At 41.8% G+C, this 27,530-nt stretch overlaps 1 protein-coding gene across 2 annotated transcripts; it reads right to left on the bottom strand.

Annotated features, from left to right (window-relative positions):
• Positions 1-164: 164 nt before the first annotated feature.
• Positions 165-27,530, bottom strand: bag2 (BCL2 associated athanogene 2). Of its 2 annotated transcripts, none has more exons than XM_060925423.1 (3): positions 26,817-27,530; positions 1,351-1,460; positions 165-1,253 (listed from the first exon to the last, which is right to left on the bottom strand). In XM_060925423.1, the coding sequence occupies exons 1-3, from the start codon at positions 26,831-26,833 to the stop codon at positions 865-867; spliced, it is 516 nt and encodes a 171-aa protein (XP_060781406.1). In that variant the 5' UTR covers positions 26,834-27,530; the 3' UTR covers positions 165-864. The 2 variants fall into 2 exon arrangements, with proteins under 2 accessions (XP_060781406.1, XP_060781405.1); XM_060925422.1 differs by lacking the exon at positions 26,817-27,530 and adding an exon at positions 4,871-5,532.

Here is a 27,530-nt window from a genome sequence, read left to right as displayed (position 1 = left end):
AGGGGTACACCGGCTTGTTACTGGGGCACTACCCTCTAAGGTACCCTTAGATTTGTATCCTTTATTTACTTCTTGGGAACATATATACATGTATCTTTTTGGCCCTAAAAAGATGCCCATAGTTACCTTGAGGTCCAATAAGGAGTCCTGGGGGGGGGGGGGGGGGGGGGGAGTACATTAGTGTAGCTTGTACCTTGGGGGACAGAAATGGACTCCTACTGTACCTCTATTTCTGACAGTGTGTAGCTCAAAATACATCCTATACATTTGGGGTACAATGAAATAATAATGCAATTCATGTATGTATTTAGATTTAAACTTGAAGTGGGTGTGGCTTAAGCCAGGGGTGGGTGGTTTTCATTTCAAAACTCATTCTGCACTGGAAAGTTCATAATTGGTCTCAACTACAACTGTGCATAGGAATCTTAAGTATAAAATGTTTCAACACTCATTATTTGGGTTTTGTTAGTAGAACATGGTAAACATATTATTGGCTAATTCTGTTAAAGTAGAAAACGCTGGAATTGTGGGACGTCTTGGAGATTTATCACAACTTGTCCAAGTGTACGCTACATCCTGTTGCCTTGACTTAAACTTACTGTATAATTGACATTTTTCAACTCTTCCATTTTAATTGAGTTTCCCTTGTTAGAATTAATCAAATATAAATGTAACTTGGTGTGTTTGTTACTGATACAGCAATTAAAAGAAGTCCAAAAAGGTAGTATAAGACTATAAATGGCGCACGTCACATACAATCATGGTGCGAAATGAAAAGTTGTGCTGTTCCCAGTGATTAGTGAAGAGACACTGCAGTAAAGTACTCTCCTCCAACAGTGGTGCTGTCCAAACCCCATGTCATCATTAACTGTTGGCACTTTTAGATGCGTCCACCTGGTTATCCATGATTTTGATGGTTTTCTCCGCGTTGTCCATGTTCCGTATGAGCGTCTCGAGTCGCCGCTTGATTTTCTTCTGGTCTTCCAGTGCGCAACTGATCACAATGCTCTGGAATTTCTGGTCAATGGGAACAAGCGGTACCTCCGTGAGGCAGGCAGCGTGAAGCGCTTGCAGCTTCTTCCTTGCGCCCTCCATGTTGTCGAGCACTTTAGCAGCGATCTCGTCGATGATGGCCGTAGCTTTCCTCAGTGCATCTTCCTGCTGTGGATTTCGGATGGTGTCTACGGAGACGGTCACAGCCAGCGTCCGGCCCATGAGTCTGCTTGCAGTTAAAGTGAGTTCTTCCCGTTCTCCTGAGGGCGGAAAAAGCATGAGGGTGTGTCTCCGTTCGGCACTTATGTTCCTATACTCTTGACAATACACAATGGATTTTTTAATGTGTGGTCTTACCATCGCAAATGGTTCGCATTTCCTGGCTGTTCTGAATGGACTGGATCATTTCGAGTAAACACTCCCTCTCGTGTTCCATCGCTGTGGCTGCTTCCCTGAGGGCCTCCACCCTGAAACAAACCTCTGTCTATAAATCCTTTTTATGAGCCAATTTTCACGATATGAAAGTACACATGCGCATCAAACTCTGTAAATTGTTAGTAATTTATATCAATGGATTTGCAGACAAATTTTGTAGCATATACACTACATTTCTTACAGTAAAGCTTTTAAACAACATACATGTTATGCTTGAAAGTTTGTGAACCCTTTAGGATTTTCTATATTTCTGCATAAACAGGACCTAAAACATCAGATTTTCATACAAGTCCTAAAAGTAGATAAAGAGAACCCAGTTAAACAAATGAGACAAAAATATTATACTTGGTCATTTATTTATTGAGGAAAATGATCCAATATTACATATCTGTGAGTGGCAAAAGTATGTGAACCTTTGCTTTCAGTATCTGGTGTGACCCCCTTGTGCAGCAATAACTGCAACTAAACGTTTGCGGTAACTGTTGATCAGTCCTGCACACCGGCTTGGAGGAATTTTAGCCCGTTCCTCCATACAGAACAGCTTCAACTCTGGGATGTTGGTGGGTTTCCTCACATGAACTGCTCGCTTCAGGTCCTTCCACAACATTTCGATTGGATTAAGGTCAGGACTTTGAGTTGGCCATTCCAAAATATGAACTTTATTCTTCTTTAACCATTCTTTGGTAGAACGACTTGTGTGCTTAGGGTCGTTGTCCTGCTGCATGACCCACCTTCTCTTGAGATTCAGCTCATGGACAGATGTCCTGACATTTTCCTTTAGAATTCGCTGGTATAATTCAGAATTCATTGTTCCATCAATGATGGCAAGCCGTCCTGGCCCAGATGCAGCAAAACAGGCCCAAACCATGATACTACCACCACCATGTTTCACAGATGGGATAAGGTTCTTATGCTGGAATGCAGTGTTTTCCTTTCTCCAAACATAACGCTTCTCGTTTAAACCAAAAAGTTCCATTGTGGTCTCATCCGTCCACAAAACATTTTTCCAGTAGCCTTCTGGCTTGTCCACGTGATCTTTAGCAAACTGCAGACGAGCAGCAATGTTCTTTTTGGAGAGCAGTGGCTTTCTCCTTGCAACCCTGCCATACACACCATTGTTGTTCAGTGTTCTCCTGATGGTGGACTCATGAACATTAACCAATATGAGAGAGGCCTTCAGGTGCTTAGAAATTACCCTGGGGTCCTTTGTGACCTCGCCGACTATTACACGCCTTGCTCTTGGAGTGATCTTTGTTGGTCGACCACTCCTGGGGAGGGTAACAATGGTCTTGAATTTCCTCCATTTGTACACAATCTGTCTGACTGTGGATTGGTGGAGTCCAAACTCTTTAGAGATGGTTTTGTAACCTTTTCCAGCCTGATGAGCATCAACAACGCTTTTTCTGAGGTCCTCAGAAATCTCCTTTGTTCGTGCCATGATGCACTTCCACAAACGTGTTGTGAAGATCCCTGTTCTTTAAATAAAACAGGGTGCCCACTCACACCTGATTGTCATCCCATTGATTGAAAACACCCAACTCTAATTTCACCTTCAAATTAACTGCTTATTCTAGAGGTTCACATACTTTTTCCACTCTCAGATATCTAATATTGGATCATTTTCCTCAATAAATAAATGACCAAGTATAATATTTTTGTCTCCTTTGTTTAACTGTGTTCTCTTTATCTACTTTTAGGACTTGTATGAAAATCTGATGTTGTTTTAGGTCATATTTATGCAGAAATATAAAAAATTCTAAAGGGTTCACAAACTTTCAAGCACCACTATAAATGTTAAACTAACTCCATCTACTTTAACCAGTGTATTTACAAACACTTTCTGCTATAAAGAGACAGGAGTGAATTCTGAGTAACTGGTGAAATGTACAATGCACATGACTACTAACAAACAGGGTCATTCAATACCAAATCAGGCAAATTCCAGAACCTTCCATGCTGTTTGGTCTCGGACTTTCTTCATTTTACCAATAAAGGTTCCTTTACCCACCAAATGAGCAAATCTCATAATTGAGCTGTCGCTGTGAAATAGTTTCTGCTTTACACCAGTTTTCTGAGGGAAGAGGCCCTAAAACGACGGCCGTGAAATTTTTCTATGGCTCTCGACTAATAGGTAGAGATCACAACTCCAGCAAAATATTATTCTTCTATGTAAATCATGGTATTACAGGGCTTATGCAAGGTGTGAAGACGCTTGAGTCCACCCTTCACCATGGTCATACTTGGAAGCCCAAAAATCCTGCTTAAATTAACTGCAAGCACTCGATATTTTTTCCACTGAAAGTTCACTCGAGTGGCTTTGCTTTCTGCCAATTAGACGGTCTGACGACAATTTGTTGTTGAACTAGAGACCAACCAATGGTGGGGGAATAAAAGTGATTTTGGGGCGACATTCAAGAGGGTCGAAAGTTGACATGGGCATAAAACTGAACATGCTGAATGTTTCCATGGTTTCATTCTGAAGTACTTGAGATGTAGTTTATTTGTGCCAAATACCATGTAGTCTTGGCTACTCTTTCCAGGACCTTTTCCAGGTTTTTCTGTCTCGGGGGTCTTGGCTTTTACTTGACAACCCTACCTTTGGTTCGTCTGTAGTTCAACAACAAATTGTTGTCAGACCGTTGAATTGGCAGAAAGCAAAGCCACTTGGGTGGACTTTCAGCAGGGGAAAAAAATAAAATAAAATCGGGTGCTTGTAGTTAATTCAAACATTATTTTGGGGCTTACAAGCTTGACCCTGCTCAAGGCTGGACCTCTTTCAAAGTCCGAATATATTGTTTTCTCAACCCTTGTGGCTTTCAGGCAGTCCTTGAGAATATCCCTTCTTTTGCAGAATGGCTGTCAAGTAAAAGCCAAGACCCCTGAGACAGAAAAACCCGTTAGAGGTTCTGGAAAGATAAACCATAACTATCAACTGTAAGACGATTTCTGATTTTCAAACTCTTATTCATGGACCCAAGGAGTTGCAGCATAAGAGGGTGGTGATTTCCCTGCATTATCTCACACACACTGGCTGAATCAGAAGTTCTAGAGCAGGAAAGACTTTGAGCTGTGTAGCTCTTCCTGGCTGGACTGGAGGAACTCTGATGTAACCCTCATGCCATCAGTCCACCTCACGTTGCAAGTGGTATTTATAGCCTCACACGAAGAGCGTTATTCTTCCAGCTGTCGTCATTTTGCCGGTTTTACTCGTGTCAAGAAGTTTTCTCAAGATATACCAGGTTTTAATAAGACTCACGGCGTCCACTGAGCCATATATCATTTAAGAATAACAGTGTAGCGTTACAGGATAAGTAGTTAACCCTTGCTCCACTTTCTTTCACACACAGAAAACCGGTCTGAACTTCCTTGTGAGAAGTCATACTGGTCTTTAGGCTGTAAAATACCAGTGATATGACGTGCAATATCCAAGCCACATGCTTACCTCATCTCAATTTCATCCAGACTCTCCAGTAAACGCATGGAGCGGTCTGCCATCGACATGGTCCTGCTGAATTTGCCTTTGGCAGCGTCGGGGTTCATTCTGGCGCTGATTTTAGCCTGAGCCATGATGGCACTCGGTCTGAGTGTGTGGCGGCTGTGCAGCGGGTTTCTCTCCCTTTTTCTCTCTCCCCTCCTACTCACTCCAGTGCTTTCTCGCGGTTTCCTTGATGGACAGCAGCCCTAAGGAACATCTCCAAACATGGGCTGGAACTTCCCTAGGGTAAACTCGCGCACACTCAAGAGCAGCAGACTGTTACAGAAGAAAGGGTGGGATTCTTACTAACTCCCTTTAGAGAAGTCATTGTGGTGGTGTATGAGGTGGGAGTTAAAGGGAAGGTCCACCCTAAAATGCATTAAATACGTATAGCGTGTTTTGAGTTGCTTTGGTGCTGTATTGTCGTGATTTCTGTGAGAGGTTTTCACTTGGGTGCTGCACTCCTGTCCCAAGGGGACACTGTATTAGGTATGTGAGGAAAACCTATCAACATTGTTGAATTCCTAAAAGAAGTAGTACACAGAGAGAGAACTTGAAAACCCCTTTAAAATGATCCCAAGATCAAGATACTTGTGTTAATTTTGTCCTTTGTTTTCCACTGAAGGTCAAATAAAAGCTGTGACCTGAAGCATGAAATAAGAAATTGACAATTATTGAGATACTGACCAACTGAATAAACTCCCTTATGTAAGCAAGTCACATTTCTTTGGTGTGAAACACTCAGGAATTATTTTTCCTTGTAATCTACATCACGGTTATTTACATTCTTGGGTGATGGAACCAAATCTTGTAGGCAATAAAACTCATGGGGTCTTCATTCAAATTCACTGAAATTTTGTTCACTTGTTACAGTGGTGCTTGAAAGTTTGTGAACCCTTTAGAATTTTCTATATTTCTGCATAAATATGACCTAAAACATCATTAGATTTTCACGCAAGTCCTAAAAGTACAGTGCTGAGCGTAAATGAGTACACCCCGTTTGAAAAGTAACATTTTAAACAATATCTCAACGAACACAAACAATTTCCAAAATGTTGACAAGACAAAGTTTACTATAACATCTGTTTAACTTATAACGTGAAAGTAAGGTTAATAATATAACTTCGATTACACATTTTTCAGCTTTACTCAAATTAGGGTGGTGCAAAAATGAGTACACCCCACAACAAAAACTACTACATCTAGTACTTTGTATGGCCTCCATGATTTTTAATGACAGCACCAAGGCTTCTAGGCATGGATTGAACAAGTTGGCGACATTTTGCAACATCAATCTTTTTCCATTCTTCAACAATGACCTCTTTTAGTGGCTGGATGGAGAGTGATATATTTTTTATATATGATGATGTATATCATATATGAATATGATATATTCACTCATAAATTAATATTATAATAATAACACTACTATATCCCCGCTACTATATCCACACTACTATATTAACACTTGATTCCTGGCACATATTTGTATATTTGTTTATCTTTACTAGTGGTTTACAAAAGTAGTAATCGAGTCTTCACACTTTGTTTTAATTTGAAATACCACTGATATTCCATTTATTTATTTTCTAATAAAAATAACATCAAAGCTATCAAGGTAAGAAACATCTGCCTAGTTGAGGTGATTGACACTGGCAAAGGTGAGTGGAAAATTATAAATTGTAGGTAGGCCTGTTGATATTATTAATAATTGTGTGCAGCACTTAATAAAAGGTCGAATAAATAGGCCTGTAAAATAAATACATTAAAAAAAACAGTGAAATTATAATAATATGAGCAATAGATCACAGCAGTTGTGCTGTCCTCTGCACGTCATTGCTCTCATCCATGGCCAAAGCAAAAAACTCGAATTCTGACGCTTTCTCATTCAGCTGGTCATACACGTTGTCCCCCAAATCTTCGGTTCGCCTGGTCATAGTAGGTGCGGAGAGACTCACCGTGTCGAGCGCATCCTTCTTGTCGGGACACACCTCCTCGGCCACAGCAAGCATGCATACTTTAACAAAGTCCCCATCAGTAAACGGCTTTCCATGGGTAGCTAGTAGGTGAGCTACCTTATAGCTAGCTCGGACAGCAGCCTGGTTGATCTGGGTTTGGCGAAGGAATACATTCTGTTGTGCAGCCAGTCCGCATTTCATCCTCCGAATCCTGTCTTCTCTTGTTTGCCCTCGCAGACTAGCATACTCTTTGTGGCGGGTTTCGTAGTGACGACGCAGATTATATTCTTTGAAAACCGGCACACTTTCTTTACATACAAGACAAACTGCACGGTCCTTACACTGAACGAAAAAATAATCGGTGGTCCACTGTTCTTTAAAAACTCTGCACTCTGTCAGCTTTTCGCTGACCGCTAGCCATTTTGCTGTCCTGAACACTGACAGTTCTCTGCGCGTGCGCTGCCTGTCACTGCTTGATCGCAAGCATATGACGAAAATTCGGAAAATATGAATCGTTCATTTTATAACTAAATATCAATTTTAATTGATAAAATCAACAAAATACAAGATGCAGACATGTTGTTATTTGCCAAAAAGCAATTTAAAAAAATAGGCCATGACCACTTTTGGGGATTGCCTCATAGGGCCGGTTCAAGTGGTGGGGGGCAGAGGGGCTGGGGGGCCGGTCAAAGGGGGGTGGCGGGCCGGAGTTTGATGACCCCTGCTCTATCATAATGGCGATATCGAGCAGCGTTTCTAAGTACTCTGAGAGCACTCAATGATTAATCTGCAAGGAACATTCAGGACAATCAAAGTTAAACTATTCTAGTCTGTTTGAGAGTGTGTTCTGTTAGGAAACATTGTTTCATGAGTTTGTGGTGTACTAAAAAAAAGATGGATATAGAGTAATATTTTTAAACAGTATGTCATTATGAGTATGTCATTGCAGGCTCAGTAAGTATTACTGAATATTAATTTATCAGTACTCTCAATATTATATTGAGATTATATATACTATTATATTTGCATATATGAGATGGGTTTTTAGTTAACTGTGATCCTAGTTTCTTGATTTATCTGTTATCAGTATGTCAAGTGAAGTATTTTGAGTTGTCTCAACCTGTGATCCCACTTTAATTTTTTTTATGAATGCAATTTATCAGCTTACTGTCAGTGTAATTGTTTTATTATTTTTTTAATGAATGACTTCATCATGCAAAGGACCATGTGTGTCTAGAGATGCAATACTTTGAAACCCAAGTAAAATTATGCCAGCCAGAATTACTAAATTGAAGCCAAACAGAACAATTTTGAACTGAAATTGTGAAACGGAATTTTTCATTGTCCGAAACGGAAAAAGCCAGATTTTCAAACGGAAAATCATTGGCTCTACTCTCAGCATATTACCGGGTTACCGCGGTACAGTCTCTGCATGAGACAAATCTTTTCATCTCGTCTTCGCCACAAACCTCATTCAATTTATACGCCGCTCACCGACGAGCGGTCCTGACTAGCCTGTTGTTTCACACACGTAGCACGTTGTTCGACCACATCAACACAGCTATTCCAGTGTATATATTGTAAAAAAAGTATCACAGCAAAAGCATATTAAAATTGGCTGTTTCAACATTTTAATTAGTAGTTGCTAGATGTTTTGGAATATCAAGCCTTGTACTTGAAATGTTATTTCAGATGAATTGATGAAATGTATTAAACATTTGATGTGAATATGCAAATCATATACCTATTAATATTATAAATGTTTGCATGAGAGACAACCATTTTAACTTGTAATTTAAATTTCTTTTGAGCCCTAAGGGGGGGCTCACCTCCCTTTGTAACCCCCCCTGCATGGCTGTGCCATACACACCTGACCTTGTCAGACTTTTCAGGTTTTTGAAAATTTTAAACTTGCATCCATGCATTAGTCAGAATCCTTGGAATTCCACAGAGCAATTCAGTAGTTCTGACTTTTCTGGGAACAGCCCGAACTACAAGAGGAAATCTTAAATCTCGGCCCACGGAACCGTGATGCAAGCTACAAATCGCAGATAGTCACGTACCTAGTTACAGAAACATACAGTACTGTGCAAAAGTCTTAGGCACCTTAACTAATGACCTCCAAATATTAGTTTTCCAGCATAAAATTAAAATGTTACAGAAAAATGTTATCGGTAAAGAAAGTAGCATCTTAACATAAGAGACCACTTTTCAGATAAGCTGTATCGATGAAGTGTTACGAAGCGTCCAGAAGAACTGTGGCTGGTTCTGTAAGACGCTCAGTAAAACCTACAGCTCATTTCCTTCTCAAACTGCACTCACTGGACCGGAGACTTTTTTTTTTTAAAGCAAAGGGATCATTTCACCAAGTATTGACTTTGTTTCAATTATATCACATTCTTTTCTGAAATTTTCATGATAACGATATTTATATCATGATATATGTATATGAGTGTTTTACTGGGAAATACACCACTTGTATTTTTCATACGAGCTCCATCCGGGACATGGAGAACCAAAACAGTGACACAAATTTCTATATATGTTACTTGCGAGGAAACAAATGAATTGTTTTGATAAATTTGGGTACTTTTCGTTCGTGAATGTGTCTATATAATAAAAAGAAAATCACACGGTGGCTTGAAGATATGAAGTTTATCTTCTCATGTTGAAAAACTTATTTTTCACATGAAATACATCACTGATCTGAGTGACACGTTTAAATAATATTGGCTGGCGTTGACTGGTACAGTGGGGCAAAAAAGTATTTAGTCAGCCACCAATTGTGCAAGTTCTCCCACTTAAAAAGATGAGAGAGGCCTGTAATTTTCATCATAGGTACACTTCAACTATGAGAGACAGAATGGAGGGAAAGAATCCAGGAAATCACATTGTAGGATTTTTAATGAATTAATTGGTAAATTCCTCGGTAAAATAAGTATTTGGTCACCTACAAACAAGCAAGATTTCTGGCTCTCACAGACCTGTAACAACTTCTTTAAGAGGCTCCTCTGTCCTCCACTCGTTACCTGTATTAATGGCACCTGTTTGAACTCGTTATCAGTATAAAAGACACCTGTCCACAACCTCAAACAGTCACACTCCAAACTCCACTATGGCCAAGACCAAAGAGCTGTCAAAGGACACCAGAAACAAAATTGTAGACCTGCACCAGGCTGGGAAGACTGAATCTGCAATAGGTAAGCAGCTTGGTGTGAAGAAATCAACTGTGGGAGCAATTATTAGAAAACGGAAGACATACAAGACCACTGATAATCTCCCTCGATCTGGGGCTCCACGCAAGATCTCACCCCGTGGGGTCAAAATGATCACAAGAACGGTGAGCAAAAATCCCAAAACCACACGGGGGGACCTAGTGAATGACCTGCAGAGAGCTGGGACCAAAGTAACAAGGGCTACCATCAGTAACACACTACGCCGCCAGGGACTCAAATCCTGCAGTGCCAGATGTGTCCCCCTGCTTAAGCCAGTACATGTCCAGGCCCGTCTGAAGTTTGCTAGAGAGCATTTGGATGATCCAGAAGAGGATTGGGAGAATGTCATATGGTCAGATGAAACCAAAATATAACTTTTTGTTAAAAACTCAACTTGTCATGTTTGGAGGAGAAAGAATGCTGAGTTGCATCCAAAGAACACCATACCTACTGTGAAGCATGGGGGTGGAAACATCATGCTTTGGGGCTGTTTTTCTGCAAAGGGACCAGGACGACTGATCTGTGTAAAGGAAAGAATGAATGGGGCCATGTATCGTGAGATTTTGAGTGAAAACCTCCTTCCATCAGCAAGGGCATTGAAGATGAAATGTGGCTGGGTCTTTCAGCATGACAATGATCCCAAATACACCGCCCGGGCAACGAAGGAGTGTGTAGGTATCATGCCGCCATCTTGTGTCAGAACTACAATTCCCAGGCAACTTCCGTGTGACCCACGTCACGCGTGGGCGGGATCATCTACGTCAGTCCAACATGCACGCATAAATCCAAGCGGAAGCTCTTCCATTTTGTCTCTCACGTCTGGCTTCCGATGAATCTGGATGTATAAAGAGGCGCGCTCTCCACCCAAAAAGACGTCTTCTTTCTTGCAAGATCCATCACTCAGCGCGATTTTGCTTCTTACCCTTGGCAAAGGTAAACTCTAGAGTCGCGCGATCTTTAAACTCAACCTGAGTTACAACCGGTTTACTTGCATTAGAAGTGACGTCACGACTGCAGCCCAGGCAGTTAAAAGTTAAGAAGCGATTGAATCCTTTTTAACTCAAAAGCGCTGTGCATCTGATTCTGATCAGAGACTTTTCCTCACGAACGCTGAGGTTCGGACCAAGAATCCTCTGCTTTCCACGGGAACCACCCAAGTGCTCCGCTGGACCCGAAAGTTTTCTACGCCTCCATCACGAGCGGCTCACGTGCTCCCACGGCGAGGCCCGAGACTACACCGGCGAATAGTTCTTCATATCTTGCTAAAGGCAGGATTAAGTAAGATTTTGGCATTTGGGCATAATTAGGATAGTCTTAGGAATTTGCTTTTATTTGAAATGGTGTGAATTTAAACCCAGGTTTATTCATTACACTGTTAGACACGCAGCGTGTTGATTTATTTTGGTTCTATGTTCTCTCAATTGTTTAATAGATAGGCTGCGCATGCTTCTCTCTCTCTTATTCTTACTAACATTATAATTTCATTATTATACATCTTGATCTCATTAAGATTTCAGTGGATTCAGTATGGTTATGAGCTAGTGGGTTAGCTACAGCTTCCCTTTTGTCTGCTTAGCAACACAAAGCTAATCAAGGCCTACCATGTGCTCAGCAGGCCATCAGGCCTGATAAACCACACCTCAGCTAGAAATCCACAAGCCAGCTTTTAGTTAGCTACGGCTAATACCCTTGTCTTTAGCAACACGTGCTCAGTAGGCCTCACCAGGCCTAACAAACACACTTTAGCTAGGCCATAGGGCCTTTAGCAAACTCACACTAGCAACACAAGGCTAAACACAGAGCTAATCCTTTGTTCTGTTTAGATAACATTCTTTTGTTTAGCTACCAACAAGCTAGGCCTCCACCACGTGTAGTTAGCTACACGAGGCTAAACACATGGTCAAGTCCTACACCCCCCCCCCCACACACACACACACACACCTCACTGCTTGTATATATTGATTTATTATTTTTATCTTTTTATCTTTGTATAATAAATTCATTTATTAAACAAACTTTGTTTATTTGTGTGAACAACATCTGAAGTCCCCAATCTTAAAGAATTCAGAAAGGGTGCAAATGTTATATAATATGGTAAGTGATCTTAATAATTTGGAAATGTACCATAATTTAGCTGTTTGGTAATTTATTATTAAGCACCAGGATTAATGGTATGATTCACTAAATGATTCATTGAACGATTCATTGAACAATTCACTAAATGATTCACTGAATGAGACTGATTCTATGGTATGATTCAATTCAAACGAGTCAAAGTAAATGATTCAATGGGATTGATTCATCTTAATTATTAACCTTCAAAATTTAATGAGACTGATTTAACGAGATTGATCACTTAATTTCAATAATTAACTGATTGCACCCACAGTTAAATTGGTGCCCCGTGTGAGGAAGATCGGTTTGTTGACGTCTGGAATATTGTTCAACAACAAATAAACTCAGTTTAATTCAGCAACTGCTAAGGTATATCCCCAGGTGTGTTAAAACGGTTAACAGTAGTGTGATAACCATATCACCAATACTCATAACCTATTTAACTTAGGATAAGAGAGCATTTCCAAATAAACCTTATTAATTACATAGTTAATTAATAATGATTAAATTAATAATTAACTTGATTAATTATCTAGTATCCAGCCTAAGTAAAATGGTATCCCCTCATGTCTCAAAAATGGAAGACGACGCTCAAGACGTGTCTCTCCTTGAGGTCATCGCAGACCTCATTCACTGCTCTGCTTCCGAAAAGGCAAACATTAAGAGCACGAGTGAGAGTGAATGCCAAAACAACTTAGATAATTCAAACAAACATATGAGAGATCCAAAAAGAACAACTATTAGTGTCCAAGCGGCACTAGGTAAGCTATTCCTATCATACTTCCAAAATGCTGACTCAGAAATCAGATGCCTTCGCGGAGAGGTTGAAAGGCTGACCACCAGCAACGCCAAGCTGACAGCCGATAATAATAATTTACATAGGGAGTGTGAGCTCTTGAAGACCTCCCTTGATGATTGCACCGAACGGCTAGAGAAAGCTGAAATGGTTGCTAAGAGGGCTGCCCAGGAGCAGACCCCCCAAGAGCAGCGCGAGGGGCGTGAAAGACCCCCAACAATGCGCCAAAGCTCAGAGCGGGAAGAGGCGTCCGAACCGGACACCGTTAATGATCTGGTCGAGAACCAGACATCCCGCCAAACTCCATCAACTCGCTACACGACCCCGTCGTTGTGTAGCCAAGATGGAGCCGCCCTGCGCTCATCCCGAGCCCAGGCCCGTAGCACACCTAGGTCAGTGCGCTTCAGTTTCCCTGATCCATCTCCAGATGAATCAGACCACGCATCTCGTGCGAAGCGGGAGCGATTCCAGAGTAGCTCAGACAGTGAGTACTCAGGAGAGCAAAAGTCGTCGCGTAAGGACGCGCACCAAGCCCTCCGCCTACGGCAAATTGACCTACTTGCCCAAGATGTCGAGCGATTCGATCCCGACAATCAAAGAACTAATGTAAATAACTATTTACGAGAAATTGATCGATGCCTGATGGACCTGCCGAATGCCACAACACGTGAAAAACTTAGACTAATCTGGAAGACCTCCAGTAGTAGCGTTCGTGCCTTTTTAGAGACACTACCCCCAAACATTCGCGATAGTTATTCGAAACTTCGCAATTACATGAGGGAAGAATATGCGCCATACACGGACGAAACCTCCGCGATATTGTGTGCATTACAAGTCAAACAAAAACGGTCTGAGGCGCCTCGTGAATATTACAGATGGCTACGTACTGCCTATTTCCAAGGTAGTAGCGCACCAGGGTTGGAAGAAGATAGAGGTTTCATATCTCTCTTCTTACATAACCTCCACCCAAGCATGCGGACCCATGTCACACTGACGTGTCGACAAGGTCACTATTCGATGAGGGAAATTAGGCGACTAGCCCAAATGACCTGGGAGACCATTGTCAAAACCGCAAACGGAAATGATGATGAACCCAGAGTCCTTAGGCTCCAGGATGCAAATGGACCCCCGCTAACCTTAGAAGGAGGTGAAGCTCCAAAAGGGGGACCCACCTGGAAAAATTCCGGTCCAGCCCGATCCTTGCCGAGCCATCACAAGGGTGAGTGGAAAAATCGACAAGGTAAGGCCAGGAGGGACCGAGGGCGAGTCCACAGTGATTATGGCAATCGCCCATCACATGAAAAGGGTCGTAGGGAACAAAACGGTTGGCAGCAAAACCGTCATCCCCGCTCTGACCAGAAACGGCAGAAGCGTTCCGACCGTAGCTCTAAATGTAAGGGTAGAGACGACCACCACAGTGACTCAGACCAACCTGGTGAGTTCCACTCAGAGCTGGACTCTTTAAAAGCCCAGTTGGCTGAGATTAAAGAACTGTTACAGGAGACGTCAGACCCCTCAACAGATAAAACAAAAGAGCCCAAGAAAAATGGCAAAAGACCATTCACTGGCATGACTAGGCCAGGAACCACGGGTATATCTCGTAAAAGGGGGAAGGAGATCCCTCTGAAACAGCAGGCGAGGGTCAGGATGTAGGGCCCCCCCTGGTGGCGAAGGCAAACACACAAGACGCACCTCTCATGTGCGCTAAAGTCTTCACCACCATTTCTCAGACACACGGCTCTTACAAGGCGACCCAATCCCAACCAAGCCCTGCGACATAAACTTAGTCAACTTCACACAAAACAAAACCCCACAGTCGTTGGATCCCACAAAATATGCACAAACCCATTGCGACGAGATTAGTGCGAACACCGATCAACCGAGCGCCACGCGAGATCAAATTTCGTATGAACCTCAGTTCATGTCTTTGCACACCGAGTTCGATGTCGAAACACCCGACATCGCGACTCCCCCTAGTGGCAAAAATCTCCCTCTATCCATCGACTCAGACACAGACACCCATTTCACCGCTGGTGTAATGGCTGCGCTGTGGAACATGTTAGGTGTCGAGGCGAAATTCCATATCGCGTACCACCCTCAATTCTCTGGTCAGGCTGAACGCGCCATTCAAACCATTGTGAGCATGCTGCGAAAGTATATCACAACCCATGGTAAAATTTGGGACGTGAAACTTCCCTTGGTGCTAAGGGCCATTTGGTCCACCCCTCATTGCGCCACTGAAGTCACACCCTTTGGGATGATGACTGGGCGAGAGTCAGTTCTTCCCCCGCATCTCCTATACAAACCAGAGGCCATGAGCGTCGCGATTGCATACACCGCACGTCAACATGTCGCCGACCTACAACGCCACCTACAGTCAACCTTTACAGGTGCCCAAAAGAATCTCGATTCGAGAGTAGAAGGACACAAAGCCTACTACGCCCGAATCTCAGAGAAGTTCCTACCACCCTGGTCGAGACCTTTCGATCGTGGGAAAACCATTCCCCGTCGCGTATCACATTAGGACATCTAGGCCTAATCAAACGCTTTCATATCGATTTCCATGATAATCGAATCAAACCTTTTGAACAGTCCTCACTCCAAAAGGGGGTGGACGACAGCTAGGCCCATCCTGTCCACTTAGCTTGTACGCATCACTCAACCATAAGCGTACACTAACATTCCCGGTCAGACTTCACCAACACAATGAAGTAACCCTTCAGTATAACATGGTAGATAAAATACTAAAATCCGCTATTATTACTAGTGTGTATTCATCGCAAATACACCTGGCATATAGTCTTGGCAGTGCTATCCTCACTTTTGTGAATCCACAAAACTTAGAGATGTGTACCTTCACGAAAGACATCCACTGGGTCTGCCCAGGCAACCCATACATAACACTACACACCTAGCTAGATAAGATGGTCTGTGTCCCCGACAGCTAGCCGCAGTAGCGCACGCTTTCTAGCCAGACCCCCCACTGCTATCACCTTCCCAGAAGATTAGGTTTGCCAACCCAAACACTAATACTTCTTTTCTTCATTTCTTCTCTTTTCTTGTTTTTTTATGCATAGGAAATTGAATACTACATGTTTCATGTTCAATGTTTAATTTTTTTGATGTGGTTTTGATCTAGTTAGTTAGATAGTGATTATATGCCCAAAATGCCCATAGTGATTATATGCCCAAAATGCCTCTGTCTCCAACTGTCTTACTGGAACTCACAAGTTTACACAGTCTTCGCAGGACACCATGAACTGCACAGGACAAGTCTACCTCAAGGACTATGGACACGGCGATGATACGATACGGTGCTCTCAGTGCTACGACTCCGTCATACCCCTGAGACCAAAAGGGGGACTGTAGGTATCATGCCGCCATCTTGTGTCAGAACTACAATTCCCAGGCAACTTCCGTGTGACCCACGTCACGCGTGGGCGGGATCATCTACGTCAGTCCAACATGCACGCATAAATCCAAGCGGAAGCTCTTCCATTTTGTCTCTCACGTCTGGCTTCCGATGAATCTGGATGTATAAAGAGGCGCGCTCTCCACCCAAAAAGACGTCTTCTTTCTTGCAAGATCCATCACTCAGCGCGATTTTGCTTCTTACCCTTGGCAAAGGTAAACTCTAGAGTCGCGCGATCTTTAAACTCAACCTGAGTTACAACCGGTTTACTTGCATTAGAAGTGACGTCACGACTGCAGCCCAGGCAGTTAAAAGTTAAGAAGCGATTGAATCCTTTTTAACTCAAAAGCGCTGTGCATCTGATTCTGATCAGAGACTTTTCCTCACGAACGCTGAGGTTCGGACCAAGAATCCTCTGCTTTCCACGGGAACCACCCAAGTGCTCCGCTGGACCCGAAAGTTTTCTACGCCTCCATCACGAGTGGCTCACGTGCTCCCACGGCGAGGCCCGAGACTACACCGGCGAATAGTTCTTCATATCTTGCTAAAGGCAGGATTAAGTAAGATTTTGGCATTTGGGCATAATTAGGATAGTCTTAGGAATTTGCTTTTATTTGAAATGGTGTGAATTTAAACCCAGGTTTATTCATTACACTGTTAGACACGCAGCGTGTTGATTTATTTTGGTTCTATGTTCTCTCAATTGTTTAATAGATAGGCTGCGCATGCTTCTCTCTCTCTTATTCTTACTAACATTATAATTTCATTATTATACATCTTGATCTCATTAAGATTTCAGTGGATTCAGTATGGTTATGAGCTAGTGGGTTAGCTACAGCTTCCCTTTTGTCTGCTTAGCAACACAAAGCTAATCAAGGCCTACCATGTGCTCAGCAGGCCATCAGGCCTGATAAACCACACCTCAGCTAGAAATCCACAAGCCAGCTTTTAGTTAGCTACGGCTAATACCCTTGTCTTTAGCAACACGTGCTCAGTAGGCCTCACCAGGCCTAACAAACACACTTTAGCTAGGCCATAGGGCCTTTAGCAAACTCACACTAGCAACACAAGGCTAAACACAGAGCTAATCCTTTGTTCTGTTTAGATAACATTCTTTTGTTTAGCTACCAACAAGCTAGGCCTCCACCACGTGTAGTTAGCTACACGAGGCTAAACACATGGTCAAGTCCTACACACACACACACACCCCCCCACACACACACACACCTCACTGCTTGTATATATTGATTTATTATTTTTATCTTTTTATCTTTGTATAATAAATTCATTTATTAAACAAACTTTGTTTATTTGTGTGAACAACATCTGAAGTCCCCAATCTTAAAGAATTCAGAAAGGGTGCAAATGTTATATAATGTGGTAAGTGATCTTAATAATTTGGAAATGTACCATAATTTAGCTGTTTGGTAATTTATTATTAAGCACCAGGATTAATGGTATGATTCACTAAATGATTCATTGAACGATTCACCAAATGATTCACTAAACGATTCACTGAATGAGACTGATTCTATGGTATGATTCAATTCAAACGAGTCAAAGTAAATGATTCAATGGGATTGATTCATCTTAATTATTAACCTTCAAAATTTAATGAGACTGATTTAACGAGATTGATCACTTAATTTCAATAATTAACTGATTGCACCCACAAGTGGCTTCGTAAGAAGCATTTCAAGGTCCTGGAGTGGCCTAGCCAGTCTCCAGATCTCAACCCCACAGAAAATCTTTGGAGGGAGTTGAAAGTCCATGTTGCCCAGCGACAGCCCCAAAACATCACTGTTCTAGAGGAGATCTGCATGGAGGAATGGGCCAAAATACCAGCAACAGTGTGTGAAAACCTTGTGAAGACTTACAGAAAACGTTTGACCTCTGTCATTGCCAACAAAGGGTATATAACAAAGTATTGAGATGAACTTTTGTTATTGACCAAATACTTATTTTCCACCATAATTTGCAAATAAATTCTTTAAAAATCAGACAATGTGATTTTCTGGATTTTTTTTCCTCATTCTGTCTCTCATAGTTGAGGTATACCTATGATGAAAATTACAGGCCTCTCGCATCTTTTTAAGTGGGAGAACTTGCACAATTGGTGACTGACTAAATACTTTTTTGCCCCACTGTATATCAGATGTATTCCATTCAGCTAGCATGATATTCAATGAGTCAAAGACGAGTTCAATATCATGCTAGCTGAATGGAATATATCTGATATACCATGCAAAAAAAGCCAGCTGATATTATTATTATTATTATTATTATACATACACTTCATATCAGCATTATCGAAGGCTAGCTTACCCGTGACTCAGTGCTGTTAGCACGGCAATCCAGTTACCTTCTAGGTGGTGTAGTGTTAGCACAGCCCAATGCTAGCACAGTCAAGCCGAATAGTATTATTTTCACTTGTGAATATGTTCAGCACTGGAAGGTAAACTTCATATCTCTGTGCATGCATGTAGTATCCTGTACAGTATATATATTATGTTTTGAAACTATTGTTGAGACAAAAGAACGTGATGCCACCACATGCAGACTGGTTGTCAGTATACATACGCCAGGGGGCGCGCACACGCTCTCGTGCACACCTGCAGCCTACTCAGGCTCATTGGACACCCCCCCCAGAGGGTTAACCCGAAACTGGAGTACGCAGCAGAAACCAACATCTGGAAAACAAGGCCAAAACGCCAAGGGCAAAAAAAAACAAAAAAAAAAAACAGCGAGCCAGCACAGCGCTGAACTCGTGAACGAATTCCTGTGTTAGGAAAGGCACACGTTTCCAGTTTTTCCTCAGTCGCTTTGGTGCATTTCTCAGATCAGAATTGAAATTCTCAAAACTGTTTGTTCAAACTCCCCATCGTCTTGCCAGTTGTGCTCATTATAAAAGCAATTTCCCATTATCTTGAACAAACAGCAAATGTTTTGGTACATCCATACAACTGATTGCGTACAATCGTCGACTGTGTTTTTTTTTTTTTTTTTAAACATCATCAACTGCTCATGTTATTGTCAGTCAGAATGCATTATGCTGGTTCTCGCTTGAATCACCCAAAACATCTAGGCATTATTTAATTACTTGAGTCATTACATGCAAAAGTGTTGAACTAGTTGTCATCGGTCAATCGTATTTTATACATTTGTTACTTTTTTTGGTAAATGTGTCCTAAATTGATGAATTGGTCTCAGGTGAATCTTAACTTTCACTTATGAGGGCAAATATACAGAGCAGAACACATGCTGCGTTCATGTGCTATAGGAAGATGATATTTTCCAGTTGGGAAGTGGTATTTACCAGTGTATTGTGTTCACATGCTTTTGTTGTTGTTGACAAAGGACGCGGACTGCTAGTTAGCAATAGCGTCTGCTCTGGATAGGTAAAAACAAACCATAACATTTTTAAAGGAAACGGATTTCTAACGTATTATATTACACTTGTTAATGACGCAACATTGCATAGACACCAAAAACTACCCACTAGTACTAATAAAAAAAAAAAAAACTTTAGTAGCGTACAATGCTTACCATTCAAGTGTCTTGTACCGCTCGCCGCCATGTTGAAAAGGTTAAAGTTCATCTCATCTCGGCAACTCGTGTATCAAAATTTTCTACGAGTTGCCCAGTGGAAAATGCCACAAGAGGGGGCGTTCATGTGTGCTTTCCATGTCGGCGTTTGGTATTTACCATAGCACATGAACGCACCAACAGTATAACGATTTCTGACAGTAATGGAAGAACAACAGCCTGGAAGAAGAGGAGTAAGGATATGGGTTTGAAGAGTAAGGAGGCAAAACAACAGAAGAAGAGGTTAAGTACATAGGCGTGTTCTAGATGAAATAAGGGCCACACAATTGTGTTCTCAATCATGGTCAAGGCTGGTCAAAGGGTGCAGCTGGATATGCGGAGAACCACTGTATCCTCAAATCATACAAAGGTTTCGTCAGGAGAACAGCTGGTTAATCCAAAAATGTGCACTGTACTGTATATACAGTAACTATAAAGCTTCAAAGTACAGAATTCCACTTGCTTTTACATTTATTCATTTAGCTATTCGCAGTACTGTACTATATTTATGTACTTATGCATTGTACTGTATTTACAACAGTAAATATACATCTTCAAACATGACCTTACTGCATTTCACTGTACTGTACTACAGCACACAGGACTGCAAAACTACCTCACAGAGATGGCCGAGGGTAAAAACTTTTAATCATATACAGTCCAGTTTCTTGCAATCAATCCCCCCCACGGTAATGTCTAACTTTGTAGTATTGAAATTGTTATACCACACAGGAAAAAAAGTGCTGCCTTGTGTATTTTCAGAGCAAACTGTTAGCCAAAATGCTTAGTCATGCTGTCAATCTTGTTCATAAACAATGGCACAACGACTCGTCATTCTGATGGTACTGACAGTTTCATTGGCATAAATATTTGCTTTTGAGACATAAACTCAGCATTTTGAGCAAGTTACAGTGCCTTGCAAAAGTATTCATCCCCCTTGGTGTTTGTCCTGTTTTGTCGCATTAAAAGCTGGAATTAAAATGGGTTTTTGGAGAGTTAGCACCATTTGATTTACACAACATGCCTGCCACTTTCAAGGTGAAAATTGTTTTTTATTGTGAGACAAACAATAAGATGGAAAAAAACAGAAATCTGGCGTGTGCACAGGTATTCACCTCCTAAATAAGAGCTGCTCCAACCAATTCACTTCATAAGTCACATAATTCGTTGATTAAGATCCACCTGTTCTGGAAGGACCCTGACTCTGCTACACTACTAAGCAAGCAACATGAAAACCAAGGAGCCTCCAAACAGGTCAGAGACAAAGTTGTGGAGAAGTATAGATCAGGGTTGGGTTATAAAAAATATCCCAAACTTTGAATATCCCACGGAGCACCATTAAATCCATTAGAGCAAAACGGAAAAAATATGGCACCACTACAAACCTGACAAGAGAAGGCTGCCGACCAAAACTCACAGACCGGGCAAGGAGGGCATTAATCAGAGATGCAACAAAGACACCAAAGATAACACTGAAGGAGCTGCAAAGATCCACAGCAGAGATGGGAGCATCTGTCCATAGGACCACTTTAAGCCGTACACTCCACAGAGGGGGCTTTATGGAAAAGTGGCCAGAAAAAGTCATTGCTAAAAAAAATAAAAAATAAAATAATAATCACATTTGGAGTTTGCCCAACAGCATGTGGCAGACTCCCCAAACACATGGAAGATGATTCTCTGGTCAAATGAGACAAAAATCGAACTTTTTGGCCATCATGGGAAACGCCGTATGTGGCACAAACCCAACACCCTGAGAACACCATTCCTACAGTGAAGCATGGTGGTGGCAGCATCATGCTGTGGGGATGTTTTTCATCTGCAGGAACAGAAAAGCTGGTCAGGACTGAAGGAAAGATGGATGGCACTAAATACAGGGCAATTCTGGAAGAAAACCTGTTTGAGTCGGCCAGAGGTTTGAGACTGGGATGAAGGTTCACGTTCCAGCAGGATAATGACCCTAAACATACTGCTAAAGCTACACTGGAGTGGTTTAAAGGGAAACATTTAAAAGTCTTGGAATGGTCTAATCAAAGCTCAGACCTCAATCCAATTGAGAATCTGTGGCATAACTTGAAAACTGCTGTACACCAACACAAACTATCTAACTTTTGACGGAGTTGGAGCAGTTTTGCCTTGAGGAATGGGCAAAAATCCCAGTGGCTAGATGTGCTAAGCTAATAGAGACATACCCCAAGAGACTTGCAGCTGTAATTGCAGCAAAAGGTGGCTCTACAAAGTATTGACTTTGTGGGGGGTGAAGAATACCTATGCACACTCCAGATTTGTTTGTTTTTTTCATCTTAATTATTGTCAAAATAAATAAATAAATAAATAAATAAAGTGCACCTTGTGACGGCCCTAGCGGGCTACTTGTAATTGTTTTCAGTTTCTACTACAGGTATCGCTTCTGTGGGCGTGTCTTCTTAACATCTAATTGGCAGCACCGGCACGCAGTGAGGCCTTCCTATAAGTAGTGCCCCGCTGACGTTCCCACCAGAGGCTCCTTTTTTTTTCTTTTCTTTTTGGCTCGGCTTCTAACTTCCAGGCGGCTGCTCTTTTTCTTTTCTCTTTATTATTGATTGTAACAGACAACATGCACTTCCCATACTACTAACATTCAATACTCGCTACTGACCATTGATGATCTTTCACAAACCATTTAGTCTAGTTTTGTTGTATCTATTTTTGCTGTTTAAATAAATATAATTAATTGCGCGCACATCTCCGTCCTCCTTTACTGCCAAGGTGTCCCCTAGGCCTTGACAATATGGGGGCTCGTCTAAACAGCCGTAATTTCGTTGATTCGGGTTTTTTTTTGCAGTATGCCTGAATTGCTACTGAGTATTTTATTTTATTTGTGTGGTGGGCGGCACGGTGGTGTAGTGGTTAGCGCTGTCGCCTCACAGCAAGAAGGTCCTGGGTTCGAGCCCCGTGGCCGGCGAGGGCCTTTCTGTGTGGAGTTTGCATGTTCTCCCCGTGTCCGCGTGGGTTTCCTCCGGGTGCTCCGGTTTCCCCCACAGTCCAAAGACATGCAGGTTAGGTTAACTGGTGACTCTAAATTGACCGTAGGTGTGAATGTGAGTGTGAATGGTTGTCTGTGTTTATGTGTCAGCCCTGTGATGACCTGGCGACTTGTCCAGGGTGTACCCCGCCTTTCGCCTGTAGTCAGCTGGGATAGGCTCCAGCTTGCCTGCGACCCTGTAGAAGGATAAAGCGGCTAGAGATAATGAGATGAGATTTGTGTGGCTGACTGCTCGCTCCTTTTGCGTCTGTAGCAGTCTGCTTTTTGTGTGGGGGCGTAGGGCGTGCGTTGCACTTAGTTTGGTTATGGTTTGGGTTTTTTTTGTTTGTTTTGTATACTAATTGTCGGACCCTCGTGTAATACCATCGGTTAACCTAGGCCCTTCTGTTCATGTTTGGCTTATGAGTATCTTCCCTGGTAGGTATAGAAGACACGCCCACAGAAGCGATACCTGTAGTAGAAACTGAAAACAATTACAAGTAGCCCTCTAGGGCCATCACAACCTTTAAAAAGTTGCATGTTGTGTAAATCAAATGGTGCTAACCCCCCAAAAAATCCATTTTAATTCCAGCTTGTAATGTAACAAAACAGGACAAACACCAAGGGGGATGAATACTTTTGCAGGTAATCCACTGTTTTGCAGTTTGCACACACTGTTCCGAGAAATGCACCAAAGCAACAGAAAAACTGTAATAAGACCCTGTTTTTACCCCCATGACCGTGTGCTCCTCCATCTCCTCAGCCAGATTGTAATGTAACAGGCTTAATATTTAATAAGCTCATTCTACACATCATGCTACAGTAGACAGACTCTTCATGGATGTATTCATGGGAAAAATACTGCAGCTATCGGTTCATTTCTGAAGGAAAGTTGATATTTCTGCCAAATTGCAATACTCACGATATGAAGTTGGCTGATATGGTCATATTGCAATAACCATAATTTAATCAATATATCACCTATCCCTAGTACTGTATAACCTGTTAACATCTCACACACAAGTTTCTCTGTTTTAGTTAAAGTGTATGTAATGTCCCTAAACCACACTTTTTTTTCCCCTTGTACAAAGCAACAATCATTATGTCGATTGACCACGTGTTTTCGAACCATAGCTGAGCCAAAATTAATGGAAAATCAATAAAATCAGCCGATTTTCATGAAATCTGCCAAGACTCATCCAGAAGATCCCGAAGGGGTGCGTGACGTCACACGTGTAACAATCCAGGTATCAATTTCGTTCTTGTGCGCAGCAGTGGTTAGAGCACTCTTGATATGGAATCACGTTTTAGAGAGAATTCTGATAGTGATTGGGATTCTTATACGGTATGTCAGATGATTATCAAGGATATTCCGGAGTAAACGGTTATCTTTTCAAACCCCCAAGACGAGAAACAGATGCCAGTTCACGACACCGCCGATAGCGCACCACCAGCCAGAGAGAATTGGAAACACAGATTGGTTTTTGGATTTTTATTCAAAGCTGGCTGCTGTAAAATACAGGGAAAATATTTACATGCACCTCAATAAATGCAGAAATATAATCTTTAAAATGTACACTTATTCAGTGTAATTATTGAAATATGAAATGGGCGATAATAGGGGAATCGACGAACTGTCCAAATGTCAGATCAAACATCATTTATTAAATCAATGGGTTTATTTTTGCTTCAGTATTTCCCATGTGGTCGTTCTGGTGGTGATGAACACTTGATGAATCAGATTTATTATTACTTGGAGACACGAAATCTGCCTGCTTCATTTGCGCAAACCTCACCCACTGTCGCTTTAGATTAGCATCATTTCTCGGAAATTGGTGAACTGAATGTCCTGTTGTACAGTGGGGCAAAAAAGTATTTAGTCAGCCACCAATTGTGCAAGTTCTCTCACTTAAAAAGATGAGAGAGGCCTGTAATTTTCATCATAGGTACACTTCAACAATGAGAGACAGAATGGGGGGAAAGAATCCAGGAAGTCACATTGTAGGATTTTTAATGAATTCATTGGTAAATTCCTCAGTAAAATATTTGGTCACCTACAAACAAGCAAGAGTTCTGGCTCTCACAGACCTGTAACAACTTCTTTAAGAGGCTCCTCTGTCCTCCACTCGTTAACTGTATTAATGGCACCTGTTTGAACTCGTTATCAGTATAAAAGACACCTGTCCACAACCTCAAACAGTCACACTCCAAACTCCACTATGGCCAAGACCAAAGAGCTGTCAAAGGACACCAGAAACAAAATTGTAGACCTGCACCAGGCTGGGAAGACTGAATCTGCAATAGGTAAGCAGCTTGGTGTGAAGAAATCAACTGTGGGAGCAATTATTAGAAAACGGAAGACATACAAGACCACTGATAATCTCCCTCGATCTGGGGCTCCACGCAAGATCTCACCCCGTGGGGTCAAAATGATCACAAGAACGGTGAGCAAAAATCCCAGAACCACACGGGGGGACCTAGTGAATGACCTGCAGAGAGCTGGGACCAAAGTAACAAAGGCTACCATCAGTAACACACTACGCCGCCAGGGACTCAAATCCTGCAGTGCCAGACGTGTCCCCCTGTTTAAGCCAGTACATGTCCAGGCCCATCTGAAGTTTGCTAGAGAGCATTTGGATGATCCAGAAGAGGATTGGGAGAATGTCATATGGTCAGATGAAACCAAAATAAAACTTTTTGGTAAAAACTCAACTTGTCGTGTTTGGAGGAGAAAGAATGCCGAGTTGCATCCAAAGAACACCATACCTACTGTGAAGCATGGGGGTGGAAACATCATGCTTTGGGGCTGTTTTTCTGCAAAGGGACCAGGACGCCTGATCCGTGTAAAGGAAAGAATGAATGGGGCCATGTATCGTGAGATTTTGAGTGAAAACCTCCTTCCATCAGCAAGGGCATTGAAGATGAAACGTGGCTGGGTCTTTCAGCATGACAATGATCCCAAACACACCGCCCGGGCAACGAAGGAGTGGCTTCGTAAGAAGCATTTCAAGGTCCTGGAGTGGCCTAGCCAGTCTCCAGATCTCAACCCCATAGAAAATCTTTGGAGGGAGTTGAAAGTCCGTGTTGCCCAGCGACAGCCCCAAAACATCACTGCTCTAGAGGAGATCTGCATGGAGGAATGGGCCAAAATACCAGCAACAGTGTGTGAAAACCTTGTGAAGACTTACAGAAAACGTTTGACCTCTGTCATTGCCAACAAAGGGTATATAACAAAGTATTGAGATGAACTTTTGTTATTGACCAAATACTTATTTTCCACCATAATTTGCAAATAAATTCTTTAAAAATCAGACAATGTGATTTTCTGGATTTTTTTCCTCATTCTGTCTCTCATAGTTGAAGTGTACCTATGATGAAAATTACAGGCCTCTCTTATCTTTTTAAGTGGGAGAACTTGCACAATTGGTGACTGACTAAATACTTTTTTGCCCCACTGTATATAGATTTGAACATCCGAACACAACACACTGCTTTTCTGTTGTTATTTTTGTAAGATTACATCAACAATATCCAATTTCAGTGAGTAAACAAGCACGGAGTCAGTTGAACGGAAATGACCCAGATAACCAGACTGGGGTTCCATGCGTGACATCATGCGAGATTAGCCCTCAGGCAAGGCTGCCTTTTTCCGGGATCCGGAAGCTGTGATTTATCAATAGTTTTGTGCTTGATGATAAAATATTATTTTCCCCCTGCTTTATTAATTCATTTTGGTTGTTAATGATATATATTCATTTTAAAAGCATTACAATAAGGCATTACATACATTATTAAAACAAAACACACTCAGAGCTACTTTTTTCCACTCACTCATTTTCCAGTGACATGTCCAACCTGGAAACAGTGCAGACAGCAAACTCGCATGTCCAGAAAGCAGCACTGTTTTACGGCACAGTCCCTCCAGGCTACACTAAAGACTCAGCTCAGCTCGTTAGTGATCTATGGAGTGATCAGCACCATGGTACAGATTAGCATGAAATTCGAAGCTTTGGAACTTTATCTGTTTGAGCAGAGAACAGATGAGGAGGAGGTGAGATAGCTGGACAGATTAAAGTACTAAAGTGCTGCTGCATCGCTAGCTTTAGAGAGAGATAAAGCAAGGGGTAAATCCCACTCGGCTCACTATCTTTGTAGAGCTGAGCAGCACACAAGAAATCGTCAACCAAAGTGAAAACAGACCAACAGGTCAATGAGAGCAGTTTAAACTTCAAAGAAATTCAGATTGGGTTAATTATAAAGGTGAATATATACACTACCGTTCAAAAGTTTGGGGTCACCCAGACAATTTTGTGTTTTCCATGAAAAGTCACACTTTTATTTCCCACCATAAGTTGTAAAACGAATAGAAAATATAGTCGAGACATTTTTCTGGCCATTTTGAGCATTTAATCGACCCCACAAATGTGATGCTCCAGAAACTCAATCTGCTCAAAGGAAGGTCGGTTTTATAGCTTCTCTAAAGAGCTCAACTGTTTTCAGCTGTGCTAACATGATTGTACAAGGGTTTTCTAATCATCCATTAGC

This window comes from Neoarius graeffei, chromosome 7 (genome assembly GCF_027579695.1).
Source record: "Neoarius graeffei isolate fNeoGra1 chromosome 7, fNeoGra1.pri, whole genome shotgun sequence".
NCBI lineage: Eukaryota > Metazoa > Chordata > Actinopteri > Siluriformes > Ariidae > Neoarius > Neoarius graeffei.
Note: the sequence above shows the minus strand (reverse complement) of the source record. Positions and strands in the feature narration are given on the sequence as shown.

Bases quoted from the DNA above. Each gene is read 5' to 3' on its own strand.
- bag2 (XM_060925422.1), bottom strand. From the start codon at position 4,995: ATGGCTCAGGCTAAAATCAGCGCCAGAATGAACCCCGACGCTGCCAAA. The intron at 1,461-4,870 runs GTAAGCATGTGG...GGTTTGTTTCAG, and splicing joins CTGGATGAAATTGAGATGAG to GGTGGAGGCCCTCAGGGAAG. The intron at 1,254-1,350 runs GTAAGACCACAC...TTCCGCCCTCAG, and splicing joins AATGCGAACCATTTGCGATG to GAGAACGGGAAGAACTCACT.